The sequence below is a fragment of the Miscanthus floridulus genome, chromosome 13 (genome assembly GCF_019320115.1).
Source record: "Miscanthus floridulus cultivar M001 chromosome 13, ASM1932011v1, whole genome shotgun sequence".
Taxonomy (NCBI): domain Eukaryota; kingdom Viridiplantae; phylum Streptophyta; class Magnoliopsida; order Poales; family Poaceae; genus Miscanthus; species Miscanthus floridulus.
In genome coordinates, this window is record NC_089592.1 from 84,045,133 (window position 1) to 84,058,942 (window position 13,810).

The following is a 13,810-nucleotide window of genomic DNA, read 5'->3' on the forward strand; positions in this document are numbered from 1 at the left end:
TATATATATATATATATATATATATATATATATATATATATATATTTACTTAAGTACTAAATACAAACTATATTTTATTTTGTTTATAAGATCGTTTTCCATGCTTAATCCAATAAACAAGCGCTTCGATATTTATTTGCTAGCATCGTTATCGGATATTTTAAACATACTTTAAAATTTTAAAATCTGACAGAATTGTTTTGGTAAATTTTTTATTGGGCCTAAAACGCGGTGCTAAATGCGATCGTAACACCAGGGTGTTATAGTAATGTTACGCCTCAATGAAAAAAACACGCCAATTTGTAGTTGAACCAAAAAACTATTTGGGCCAATTGGTCCGATTCTAAATAAAAATAGTAATGAGAAAAGTCCATACTATATGGGCCAAATGTTGGTTGCCACGTTATCCGCCATGTCATTTGCCACCTCATTTGCCACGTCACATGTGCCATGTCACCATACATGAGGCGCTATTTTGTTCAATATGTCGTGATAAGTTTAGTTGGGGATCAGGCTCGAGCTGTCGTCAGTCTGGAACCCGGGGTTCTAGCAAGCCTTCGAGCCCTGAGCAGAGGTCAAGGCGTGCTCGGGCTGTGCCTGATCCTCAACCGGAGGGTACGCATGAGCGTACCCGATGGATATAACTCCTGAGTCCCCGAGCGATCCTGAAATAGTCAGGAGGTCTCTCGATCGGGAGTCTTTCTCCTAGGACTTTGGCATACTTGTATGTTTGACTCTCTCGTCAAACACCATGGCCAAAACAACAAGACTGAAACGGCGGAGCAAAGGAGGAAAAAAAATGCTTCGCTATAGCTTCAGGAAGGATATAACGCCAAGACATCAACATCGCAAGACCACCATAAAAACGTTTTCACCCGCAAATCCCAGCCAGGCAGAGAAGAGATTTGAAAAGGACGCCTCCGAAGAGAAAGCAACGTCCATAGGCGTTGTTGTCAAGGCTCTCGTCTTGATCTCTCACAATCACAATTTAACATGGCGTTTTATTAAGAAACCATGGTTTTTTAACATCAAAATTTTGTGCGCCACATTCTTTTGTTCCGTTCTACATGCTTTGCACCTCATCATGAGAGCCGCTTGTGCGTGAGATATACAATCCTGACACGCGCGCTCCGCTGCGCCGGTTGCGACTAGCGCGGAACGTAAACGGTAAAAAACACAACAGTGTCAGGAAACATTTTTTGTGAAAATAATATATTAGATAAAAGGAATAAACGATAGCTAGTAAATAGCGAAAGTGTATGAAGTAAACTGGTCTCTTTTTCTGCAATTTACACGTTACAACTCGAAGTAAACTGGTGCTGGATGAATAATGCCAAAAGGCTAAAGGCCTCGACGGCCATCGTACGGTAACGATACGATGAGGACGTTTGGCCCGTGACTCCTATCCGAACGTGCTCCTATAAAAAAATACACATCCGAGACTTGCTCGCTGATAGCCTACCCCCCCCCCCCCCCCCCGGCCTACGATGGTGGCAGCCCACATCTCAGCCAAAGCTCGCCGGTGACCTGTCCCTGCCGCCCCCTCCGCTCACCTCCAGAAGCGGCCGCAACGGTGCTACCCTGTGTCTGCCCATCCCTCGCTTGCCTATGTCGTACGAAAGAAGAAGGATGAAAAACACATGTTGTAAGCCTATCAGATGTTTCATAGATATGTTGCAAATGTTTCATAAGGATGTTGCAAAACTAGGTCGGGATGTTGCATATGTTGTAATGGTTGTACACTTATATTGCAAACTTCTTTCTCAATGTTTCATCTATTGTTCCAGATGTATGTTGCAAGTGTGTTTATTTGGATGTTGCATATGTTTCACATCTATGTTATAAGTGTTTTATCTGGATGTTGTGTTTATTTTATAAAGGTTTTGAGGTGTTTTTGCAAGTGTTTCAGATGCATATTTCAAGTGTTTCATCTGTGTTGAGACGTATGTTGCAAGTGTTGCATTTGGATATTTCAAAAGTAGATCGGATGTTGCATCTCGCTCCCTCCTCGTCTTCGGCTGTCTCACCTCGGTGTCTCCACCTTCTCTCGGTGCCGGCTGAGAATCCGAACCAGATGGCAGTGCGGCAGGGAACTGGCCACCATGAATACATACGTGCGCACGTTCTTTCTATTCCATTACGTGGGAGAGGGATAGGTGCACTTGTTTATTCTGTTATGCGCTGAGATGGGGCGGCTCCTATTCCTTGAATTGGATGGCCTCGGGCTATGTTCGAACGTGTCGTCGGGCTAGACGTCCGGACGTTAGCCATCCCATTTCATTTTTCTCGTTGAAGGAGTATATTATAGGCATATCGTAATATATCGTATACAGGCCGAACCCCAACTGAAAACGTCTAGCTAACAACCGGTTGTTTTAGCCCCTTCCAGCAACCAGATTTTTGTCCATATACTTATACTCTCTTATAGCTATATTTACACTACCTTATTACTGTATTTACAATAACTTGTTCGGTGTAATTTATTGGACATATTGATATAATTTGGGAATAACATAAATATATGTCTTTTAAAAAAAATTATAAATTATTTCTATGAATTCAGACATTAGAGAAATTAGAGAAATATGACCTAGGGTTCCGTGCGCCGGTCCAGAGCCTCCATGCGCGGCCACCACCCTCTCTCTCTCCGGTCTCCCCTCTCTCTCTCCGGTCACATGCAGGATGTAGCAGCACTGCAGCAGCCAGGAGGCTCGCAGAGGCGCACCCTTACCGTTTAGTTCAACTTCATTTTGCAAAAAATTTCAAGATTTCTCGTCACATCAAATCTTTGGACGCATGCATGAAGTATTAAATATAAATAAAAATAAAACTAATTACACAGTTTAGACGAAATTCACGAGACGAATCTTTTAAACCTAATTAAACTATGATTGGACACTAATTACCAAATAACAACGAAAGTGCTATAGTACCATTTCACCAAAAAAAAATTGCAAACTAAACAAGCCTCAGAAAGAGCAAGTCGCATCGGACAGCCGACAGAGTCTCGCGTGTCAGATCCTGCGGCTAGAAAATCGCACGTCCACGGCCGCTAAAACAACCTGATGTTGTTTAGCAAATCCGATGAATACGAGCCCGTTCGCTGGTTGGGTTGATAAGTCCGACAGTTAGGTCGTTTGCTGGTTGGATTGATAAGTCCGATAGTTAGTTAGTTTGGTGTGAAAGAAAAATATTGTTGACTGGTTGGTTGGTGCCACCTTCTTTGCATTGAAGTTCACGTTGCGCATTGAACTTCAATTCACAAGCTACTTACTGTAAAACGCAGCACGCATGGGCGCATTCTTCACGACGTCGACGACCGGATTGAAGTTCACGGTGCGCAGGCCACCGGTAGTCCTAGTGGCGCCGGCGGCGCCAACCCGCGCGAGCTGAAGCGGCTGTCGAACATAGATGACCAGGAAGGGCTGCGGTTCCGCGTGCCCGTAATCCAGGTGTACCGGCGGAACGCGTCCTGCGAGTCTGCGACGGCATGGACCCCGCGGCCGTCATCCGGGACACCGTCGCCACTCGCCAGGGCGCTGGTGCACTAACTACCCACTGCTCGGTCACCGCCCTTGCCGTGCCTTAAGGAGCTCTTTTTTTTTTTGCCATCCCTACCGCGTCCTCCATAGCCAACTCTAGCTAGCTACAAAATAAGTTATTCTATAGCCACCTCCATTTACGATAATTTTATATACTAATTTACGATAATGTCAATACATACTTACTATAGTTGGGTTACTATAACACATGGAGATATTTACCATAACATTATAGTAAACCACTTAGTAAGGAGTTACTATAACTCGTAAATTAATATAGTAATTATCGTAACTTAAAGTGGCTACAGAATAAGTTATTTTGTAGCCAGCTACAGGATAGTAGTTATATATATATATATATATATATATATATATATATATATATATATATATATATATATATATATATATATACTGTCCTGTAGCCGGCTACAGAATAACTTATTCTGTAGCCACTTTGAGTTACGATAATTACTATGTTAATTTACGAGATTATAGTAACTCCTTACTAAGTGGTTTAATATAATGTGTTATAGTAACCCAACTATCGTAAATATGTATTGACATTATGGTAAATTAGTATATAAAATTATAGTAAATGGAGGTGGCTACAGAATAACTTATTTTGTAGCCGGCTACTGAATAGCCTCTCCCTATATATATATATATATATATATATATATATATATATATATATATATATATATATATATATATATATATATATATATATATATACAACGCGTTCGGGGGTAGTTCTAACGAGAACTCGAACGGATTCGAAATTCAAATTCTAAAATCTCGAGTTACTATTCATAGCACTATTTAAATTCGGCGTTCACTATTCAAATTCGTGGCTACTATTTAAATTCAGGATATGAACAGTGCATGAGAGTAGCTCAACTACTTTACTGTTCAAGGCACGAGGCCTCTGCAAGTATGGCGTGATGTCGCTTTCACGCACAAATATTTTATGGATGCTGGATGAGTAAGTGAGTGATTAGTGAATATAAATATTTCTCAGGATGATATGTCGCTTTCGCGATTAGTTAAGCCAGTGCTTAGTGAATATGCGTATGCGGATGAATATTTCTAAGGATCTTTTGCAGGTTGATGAGACCAACAGTTCAGCCGGTTGTGCGATTATGCTTGTGACAGTCCTACTCGGTACTCACCGTATGCATCACTAGCTCGCTTCAGAACCAGGCTAACCCGATCTACTCCCTCGCTATATATATATACATAGACACGCACACACACACACACAACGAAAATATTCGGGCAGTACCCGCGTCAGGTACCCACCCTAACACGCATCGTCCGATTGTGAGTTGAGATTCGCGCTGGCGCTGCGGACGTGTACTAAGACTGTCTCCAACGGTATTGGCAAACCGCGACGCACCCCCAAAACGCATAGTGAACAGTGCTTTTGCGGTAAAAAAAGCCCTCCAACGGAGTACCCAAACACGGGAGGCATTTTGCGTCGGAAGCAACATGGTACCCAAACTTGTGTCCTCTCTCCGTCCCTTTGCGTCTCCTCCACGCGAGCTGCTACTGGTCCGGGACCGCGGCGCCTCCACGACGGCGAGGCGGGACCGTGGCGCCGGTAGGGGAGCATAGCGGTGGTGGGTGGAGGAGAAGCATAGCACGGCGGCGACAGTGAGGAGCTCGGCTCTGACAAAGGGTGGCGGCGGGTGGGGGCGGGTGGAAGAAGCAGAGCACGACGGCCACCACCACCACCACAGCCGCCGGCCACCACAACCACCACAGCCGCCGGCCACCACAACCACCACAGCCGCCGGCCACCACCACCACCACCACCACGCACCACCGGCCACCACCGGCCGGATCCGGGAGAGGGAGAGCCGGATCCGGGAGAGGGAGGGCCAGATCCGACCGCCACCGGAAGGGCCAGGGAAGAAGAAGGGGAGGGAGGGCCGGATCCGGCCGGGGAAGAAGAAGAGGAGGGAGGGCCAGATCCGGCTGGGGTGCTCCTCGGCGTGGCCCCGGCATAGGGCTCCTCGGCTCGGGGCCACGGACGGCACGGCGGGCGGCCATGGCGGCTTCTCCGAGCGCGGCTAGGGCGTGCAGGCGCCCGCTCGCCGGAGCTCTCGGGCACGGCCTCGCCGGAGCAGCCATGGCGGAAATATCTGGGGGCCAGGAGGGAGGGCCAGATCCGACCGGGGAAGAAGAAGGGGAGGGAGGTCCGGATCCGGCCGGGAGAGGGAGGGCCGGGGAAGAAGAAGAAGGGGAGGGAGCGCCGGGGAAGAAGAAGGGGAGGGGAGGGGCGCCGGTGGCAGGGAGAGGCGGGGTGCTCGAGAGTGGAGGGGTCGGCGGGGCGTTCTGTTGGAGAAGGCGAACTTTTGGGTTGCGACCTTTTTCCTGTGCCGGACCCAAATCAAGGAATAGGTCTTGCATTTGGGTCCTCATCGTTGGAATCAGTCTAACCGGTTCCACTTAAAGCTTGATATTGACACGTTGGAAGCAACGTGTACTTGCCCTCTCCGCTCTCCATGCTCTCCGAGCCAGCCTTGTCCGATTTCAGGGGACGTTTGGTTCGTGCCACAATTTGCCATGATTAATGTTAGGCACCAGTTACATGTGTGGCTTGTCATAATCTGTGACAAAAATAAATTGTTTGGTTTATGACTAAGGTTTGATAAAATAAGTGTGGCTGATGTTTAGATTCCTGCCACAAAAAACTTTGCAAAATATTGTGGCATATGTTTGGTTCGCAGTCACATATACCTCAATGCCATAGTGGTAAGACACCCATTTCCCATACAACAATATATATTCCAGCAATAATAAAAAATAACAACTAGCATATGTTTCAATAATATTACAAGCACGAAATACCATATTCATAAATACATTCTAGGAGGTTTAGATTAATTACAAAAGCAGCAGCCAGCCATGCATGCATCAGCCAAAATGAGCACACACATCCTAAGCCATCAGTCATCACCACAACCAAAATAATCACACAGCCAAGTTGCTGGACACGCCACAAAATATGAACAGCCACCCTTACAAGCTAAGTTTCACAGGTTAATGCCTTTATTCTCACATAAGAACTTGAACACCCAAGCATGCAGAGTATCAGCACTTGCATTACACAACCAGGCACGCTTACCTTTATTCTCCTTGGTAGACAAATGTTCACCAACAAGAACCCTCTGATCTGGTGTCATTGGGATTGCCTCTAGTCTCTGTCATAATGCTGCATGAGGATCAGTAAGGTGTGGCATTGGGGGAGAGGCAGTGGCAGCAAGTGTTTCCCGAAGTGACTTCATTGTAGCACTAATTTCATCAGTGGAATATGCAAAACGGCTCTTTTTTGGCTTCTTAGTTGGTGAGTTCTTGGCTCTTGGACGCTTCTTGCTAGCTTCACTAGTGCGGAAAGATGTGTTGTCAACCGTTGCATGCCTAGTTGGAGTTGGCAAAGTGTCTAAATCCACACCTTCTAGATCTTCAGGCTGTGTGTAGGTATTGAGGTCATCACTATCTGAACCATCAGCAGCATCCATGCATGTGTTCTGGTCCAGTGCCAAAGATCCATCAATATTGGATCCTATGAATAGTTCTCTCATCTCATTGAAGAACTTGATGGGCTTCGCAAGCAGGCGTCTTGCTCTGTCCTGCATTCATGTGAAAAGTGAAATTCAGTTTATATTCATGCGAACAAGTGAATTGATTTCATATTCTAAAATAGAATATATTCAGTACAAATAACTTACACATAATTTTTCTTTTTCAGATTCTGAAATATTCACCATGCAACTTTTTTCATCAAATGTATTGCCACTATTGCTCAATGCTGTTGCAATGTACTTCCAATTTTCTCTATGGTACCTATAGTGACGGTCCACTTGATCAACAGTCATCCCCATAGCAAACTTCTTGTTTAAATCATTGGCACACAACATGATATGTGCCTTCTTGAACTTAAATCTTGCATGTTGTTTTTTCAAATACTTCGTGCACCACTCTAGCATGTACTTGGACTGATCCTCATACCAGTTCACGGACCTCTCATGAGAGGATGCAAAAGCATCAGCCTTAGCCTTTCCCTTGGCCATGGCTGTTTCACATACAAGAGACAATTAAAATCATACAAGTGACTGTACTAGTACACCCTTCCAAACAGCAGCCTACAAGTGACACTACTAGTATAGAGACATTTAATTAAAATCATACATTGTACGGATACAAAATGTTTAAGCAAACTATGTACAGGTATAATCTATTAAATGAGTCAGGCTCAAATAAATGAAAGTGAAAACTTATTTAAGCAAACTGTGTACAGGCACAATTTATTTAAGCAAACTCAACAAGATAATAGAAACAAATACATATAGAAGCAAATGAACTAGTAAAGATAATAGAAAGCATTGCACTTATATATATATATATGTTTCATACATACAAGCAAATCAACAAGAAAGGTACAAGAAATATGCAAAGATAGCAGCATTGGTTATATAATTTCTTGAACCTAATCTACAGCTGCTCCTACTTTATCTTCCCAGATTCTTTGAGCCATCCCATCTCTTTTATTAGTCCATGCCACATTTTCAGTACTATTTCTTACACTTGGAGGCAAAGTCCACCCTCCTGGACGACGCCGTGCGGTGCGTGCGACGGAAAGGCTCACGTACGTCACAGACGGGGCCGATGGAGGCCCAGTCCGGGCTTTGGATCGCTCGGTCTCCAGGATCGGCGCTCTTCCTCCATCCAACAAATCCCATCAATCGGCTTAGCCCGGGGGCTGGGGCCGGCCGGAAGAGTCATAGCTAGTCAGCAGCAACAATTCCGTCGTCACCTCAAGGTGGTCAGGACTCAGGACCGGCGAGATCGATTGGAGAGCCCAGAACAGATCGATGGCGGGCCGCTTCGTCTTCCAGAAGCTCGTCTCCTCCGGGATGTCGAGATCGGCAAGCCGCCTCGGCGCTCCGGCTTTGTCTAGGGCCACTGCTCCGGTGATCACACGTGCTCCGATACGTACTTGTAGTACAAAATAAATTTCTTTCGGTTGTCCTACTAGGAATTTTGACGGAACTTAACATCAATTCAATAACTGAATGAGGTTCTCGATCGACTTTAATTTATGCAATGTATGTATGTACCCCTTGCCTTGTCAGGAAGATGGCATTAGAAACCTCAACAAAATTTTCCATGCTGCTGCTGCTGTTCGTCCAGCAGGAGCAGGCTTGGTGGTGGTTCCCAGCATTAGCAACCATGGGGGCATTCGTGGCTATGTAAGTTGCTGCCGTCATTAATTAATTCCTTGCGTGGCTTGTGTCTGCTTTACCTAGGATGATAAGTATGTTGAGAGGGCTTATGTTGTCAGAAAGGCAATTCCAGCATGTTTCTAACTCAAGTTTTAGCTTTACATCTTTTTTTCTCCAACAGTTTAAGCTTATTACATCTCAATCTAGGACAACATTAAGTTTGTTACCAAGAATTATATATTGTAGTGCTTGCTGCTTAATTTTCCTTCCTTTTTTTTTTAAAAAAAAATCTCTTGCATGCAAGCAAGTGCGCATTCTGACTCCTGATCTGGCCTAACCTCCTAATGCAGGGTACTGCAAGGTACCTCAACACACTCCCATGCTTGCCACCCCGGGTGCCTGCTAAAATTCGCCGGTTGAAAGCTAGGATGTCACCAAGTGTCAATAACCACAACAAGTCGTCAGCACTTGTGGATTCTGTTGGAGAAGAGCCATGGCACAGCAGGCTTGTGGATTGGGCCTCTAACAAGCTGAAGGGGTAAGTAATACTAGTAATTTTCATTCTCTTCTGATAAATTTTGAATTAATGATGAGTCCGCTGTGTTCAAGCGTGCTAGCAGCTTTTCCGTATGGATACTGATGCTATCTGCTGCTTGTGTTTTATTTATTTTATTACACACACACATGCTTTAATTTGGCCTTGTTCTGTCATCAAAGGTGCTTGCTTTTTTTTTGTTGGCTATAGAATTTATTTAGGATTGGCCTAAAGGAAAATCCGGTATGGAGCAAACATTAGTAATGGAACAAGCTAGATCATTGTTGACATGATGGAAAAAGGCATGAAGTAAATGCAGAAAGCAAAGTTAAACCTATTGTAGAATCTTGGAACATTGGCGTATAGTTTTGTTGTTATAAGTAAAAAGCTAGTGCATATTACTTACTAGGTACTCCATCCATTTTAAATTATAAGACGTTTTGACTTTTTTAGATACATTATTTTTTCTATACGCTCAGATATACACTATGTCTAGATACATATTAAAAGCAATATATCTAGAAAAAAAATAAAACGTCTTATAATTTAGAATGGATGTAGTATATATATTGTGATTCTTGCCATGTATTAATAAGTAGCGAAAAGAAGGGGATGTGATCTTTTTACCTTCTCAACTGGTTAGTATAGGCAAAGCAAAATAAGATGATGATGCAAATGTGTAAGGTTAAGTTGGTTTGCTGAAACAACTGTGGCCTATAATATTATTTTATTATAAACAGATGTGCACCAGACAAGTAATTTCTTTTCAATCTTTTATTTGCTGTTATTATCTTTCAGGGATAAGGCATTTTATTGTATTTTCTTTTTCCTAAACCAAGTTGCATCCAGTTTTATTATTTATCCCCCTCGAGCACATACAGTTGCTTGTCGTGTTTTGAAGCAGCAAGGTAGCTAATTAAGGAGTAATATGCTAATTGAATAATATTCATTTTCCCCCCTGATCTGATCTGCAGGCTTCATCGACATGATATATTTTTGTTGAAGCTCTTTGTGTGGGCTAATCTTATGGCTGTTACTCTACCATACGCTTTGGCTCAAGATGTGAACAATAGCAGCAGCATGGTCCCAAGTCAAAGCCTTCATTGCTCAGGTTGCAACTGCCGCAGTCGTCGTCGTTGAAATTCCTATCTAGTCTAGCAGAACGATAACAGGGGCACGTAATGTAATACGTCGTTCATGCGGCGCATGTGTGGGTTCGTCGACGATCGAGCACCGATGTTGCCTGCTCTAATTGCTCTGATTAGTTGATTGACCGGTGGAAAAGAACATGTAGATCGTGTATTGCATGCCCTTCTTGTCATGGTGATTATTCTTTTTTTTTCGACAATGGTGATTATTAATCATGAGGTAAAACTTGACTACCTACTCCCTCCATCCTCAACAAATGGGTCGGAGAGGGCGGCGAAGGGAGAAATTGCACGCAGAGTAGGCGCATCCCCACTAACAGCAGCAACGGAGAAACTTGAGATGCGTTAACTCTTTTTTTTATATATCTGAAGCGTTAACTTTTCAATAAAATTAAAATGACTTTTAATTTGACACCAAGGGAGTAGTATATCCGACAGATTTACAATTGTGGGTACATGTTCAAGCTATCTAGAGTGGAGGCCGACCATGTATGCAAGCTCCATGTTGTTGAGATGTCGGAATGTGAGGAGTGTCATGATGATCCGTGTCCTGATCGGGGACGCTCAGCCGGTTCTAAGTGGTTGATGGGCCCCCGTCGCGCAGCTCTGTTAAAAGGGACGGTGGGGGCTGGGGCACATTTGGCGAGGTTCCCCGTAGCCGTCAGCGTCCCACCGTGATGTCCTAACCCCAATCCGATCTAGAAGGGGGAGCTGTAAACGACGTGAAGTCCACTGTCGCCTCTGCGCTATGCCACCACGAGACTCCCCTGCTTCTCCTTCTCCGACGCCCTACATCACCGACATGGCCATGAACGGATCATCCTCGAAGCCCGACGGTCAGAGATCTCCTACACCTCTCTCCCTCACTGTCTCTCTCTCCTCAAGGATGCTCTGATACCATTGTTAGGCCTTAGGATCCATCTAGGTGTAGATCAAAGGGTGTATTCGTTACTGGTTGAATCAATTAGCCCGCTATGCAGGATTGACTAGCATAAGTACTATGCCAATCAATACTAGAACATCATAAGAGCTACCCAAACTTCTCTCGCTACGCGGGATGCAAAACATGTGAATCATCACAAAACTTGTCCCGACATACAGGATTGACTAGTATAAGTACTATGCTAAAACTTCTCCCCATGTGGGATACATCTATACGAAAACTTAGTCATGACGACTAAAATATTCACTTATACTTTATTTTTCAATTAAATCTTCCCGTTGGTTTCAATTTAATCAGAAAATTAGTAAACTAACAAAAAAAATTATCCTGAACTAGCTTGACTCAAGCCTTTCTATTCACATACCCCAGCATTGCAACCCGTTGGCATGCAGCCGAGTGATCTCGTCGGTTAAAATAAAACATACAATATGCTTCTGCATCAATTATACATCACCGTTGGGCAGAAAATAGAATCAATGCATAAAAACTCATAAATCAACTAGAAATAACCATGTTCGCATGACATAATCATGTGAATGAAGTAAGTTATATATGTCTCCTCGTTCATAGGTTTTCTTAATAGTTCTTGAAATTATGGCAGTAAAGTTCATGCCATATTCCGAGAAAGAGAATATTAAGATTAATTAAGAAAGATACTCTTCATTAAGAGTGAGATAAAGATTAATTAAGAAAGATACACTTTATTAAAAGTGAGATAAAGATTAATTAAGGAAGATACTCTTCATTAAGAGTGAGATAAAGATTAATTAAGATGTATACAACCGTCGGAGGAGTGCAATGGTCACAACAACGATACCCCTAAGCAGAGAAACAGCTAAATCCCTGAATTTTTTAAAGTTTAAGTTTCGAGAGGAAGATAGCGTAGTCACCATCAAAGATATTAAAGCGATGCTTAAAGCGCCATATAAGGTTTTAACAGATTGAACCCAAATAAGAAATTGAAAGATACACTATCTTTATAAAAGATGAGAAGATCTGGTGGAGCATGGTATGTAGAGGAACGTAGAGACCTAAGACTTGAAGAGAAGCGAGATTGCGTGCTCACTTCAGTGATTCAAAATAATAAATTTCTCAATACCTGTTGATGTTGTATGACTTATACAACACCTGTTGTTTGCATTTCAAAGAAGATGAATAATATAAACAAGGATCTTGTGATATAGGAGCCTGTAGAATCAATTGCCTCTTGGCAATGAAGAGCAACAACAGCCCCATATGAAAGTACCAGTAGCTGAGGCCTTAGAGGTCTCAAAGAATTAGTAAACCAGTTTGCTGATGACTATGAAGTCTATGCTAGTAAAGAAATTTAAATGAAGGGTGATCCCACCTCATTTGAAGAAGACATGAGAAGCGTTTACTCGTTTAAATGGCAAGAAGCTGTGAAAGTTAAAATAAATTCGATGAATACCAATGATCTTTGGGACTTAGAAATAATTCCTAATGGAGCCAAAACAATAGGTTGTTAATGGGTCTACAAGATAAAATATGACTCCAAAGAGAATGTAGAAAGATATGAAGTTGAAATGAATTCGATGAATACCAATGATATTTGGGACTTAGAAGAAATTCCTAATGAAGCCAAAACAGTAGGATGTTAATGGATCTATAAGACAAAATGTGATTCCAAAGATAATGTAGAAAGATATAAAGCACGACTTGTAGCAATATGCTTTACGCAAAGAGAATGAAAAGATTACAATAAGAGTTTTCTCTCTAGTCTCATGCAAGGATTCTTTTAGAATCATAATAGTGTTTATGGCACATTATGATTTAGAATTACATCAGATGGATATGAAGACGACATTCCTCAACGGGGATTTGTATGAAAACATTTACATGGCACAACCCAAAGGTTTTGTAATGAAAGAAAAAGAACATATGGGATGCCGCCTGTAGAAATCCATTTATGGGTTAAAAGTAAGTCTCTAGATAGTAGTATTTGAAGTTGATGAAACAATAAGAAAGTTTGGGTTTTAAAGAAAATGAGAAGGACAATAGCGTTTATGCGAGGATCAAGAATGGAAAATTCATTTTCCACATCCTGTGAATAGATGATATTCTGCTCATTAGTAGTGATGTTAATCTGTCATTGGAGAAGAAGTTTTGTCCTCAAATTTCAATGTGAATGATCTTGGTGAAGCGTCATTGGTTCTAGGAATCGAAATTCATCGAAATAGAAGAAAATGGGGTATTAGGACTATCGCAAAGGCATACTTAGAAAAGATTCTAAAGAAGTAAAGTATGCATACGAGTAAACCTGTGCCTGCTCCTATAGTCAAGGGTAATAGATTTGGGAACTTTAAGTGTTCTAGGAACCGATATGAGATCGATCAAATGAATATGGTTTCATATGCTTCAGCTGTTGGAAGCTTGATGTGTGTACAAGT

General features: G+C 42.6%; 1 protein-coding gene across 1 annotated transcript; it reads right to left on the bottom strand.

Moving 5' to 3' along the window:
- Window positions 1-6,757: 6,757 nt before the first annotated feature.
- LOC136500354 (uncharacterized) lies at window positions 6,758-7,624 on the bottom strand. Its single transcript, XM_066495693.1, has 2 exons — window positions 7,283-7,624; window positions 6,758-7,183 (listed from the first exon to the last, which is right to left on the bottom strand). Exons 1-2 carry the CDS (start codon window positions 7,622-7,624, stop codon window positions 6,758-6,760), a joined length of 768 nt encoding a protein of 255 aa, XP_066351790.1.
- Window positions 7,625-13,810: the final 6,186 nt, after the last annotated feature.

Excerpts from the sequence above, each read along its gene's own strand:
- LOC136500354 (XM_066495693.1), bottom strand. The coding sequence starts at position 7,624 with ATGGCCAAGGGAAAGGCTAAGGCTGATGCTTTTGCATCCTCTCATGAG. Across the intron at positions 7,184-7,282 it reads CTGAAAAAGAAAAATTATGT|GACAGAGCAAGACGCCTGCT; the intron begins GTAAGTTATTTG and ends ACATGAATGCAG.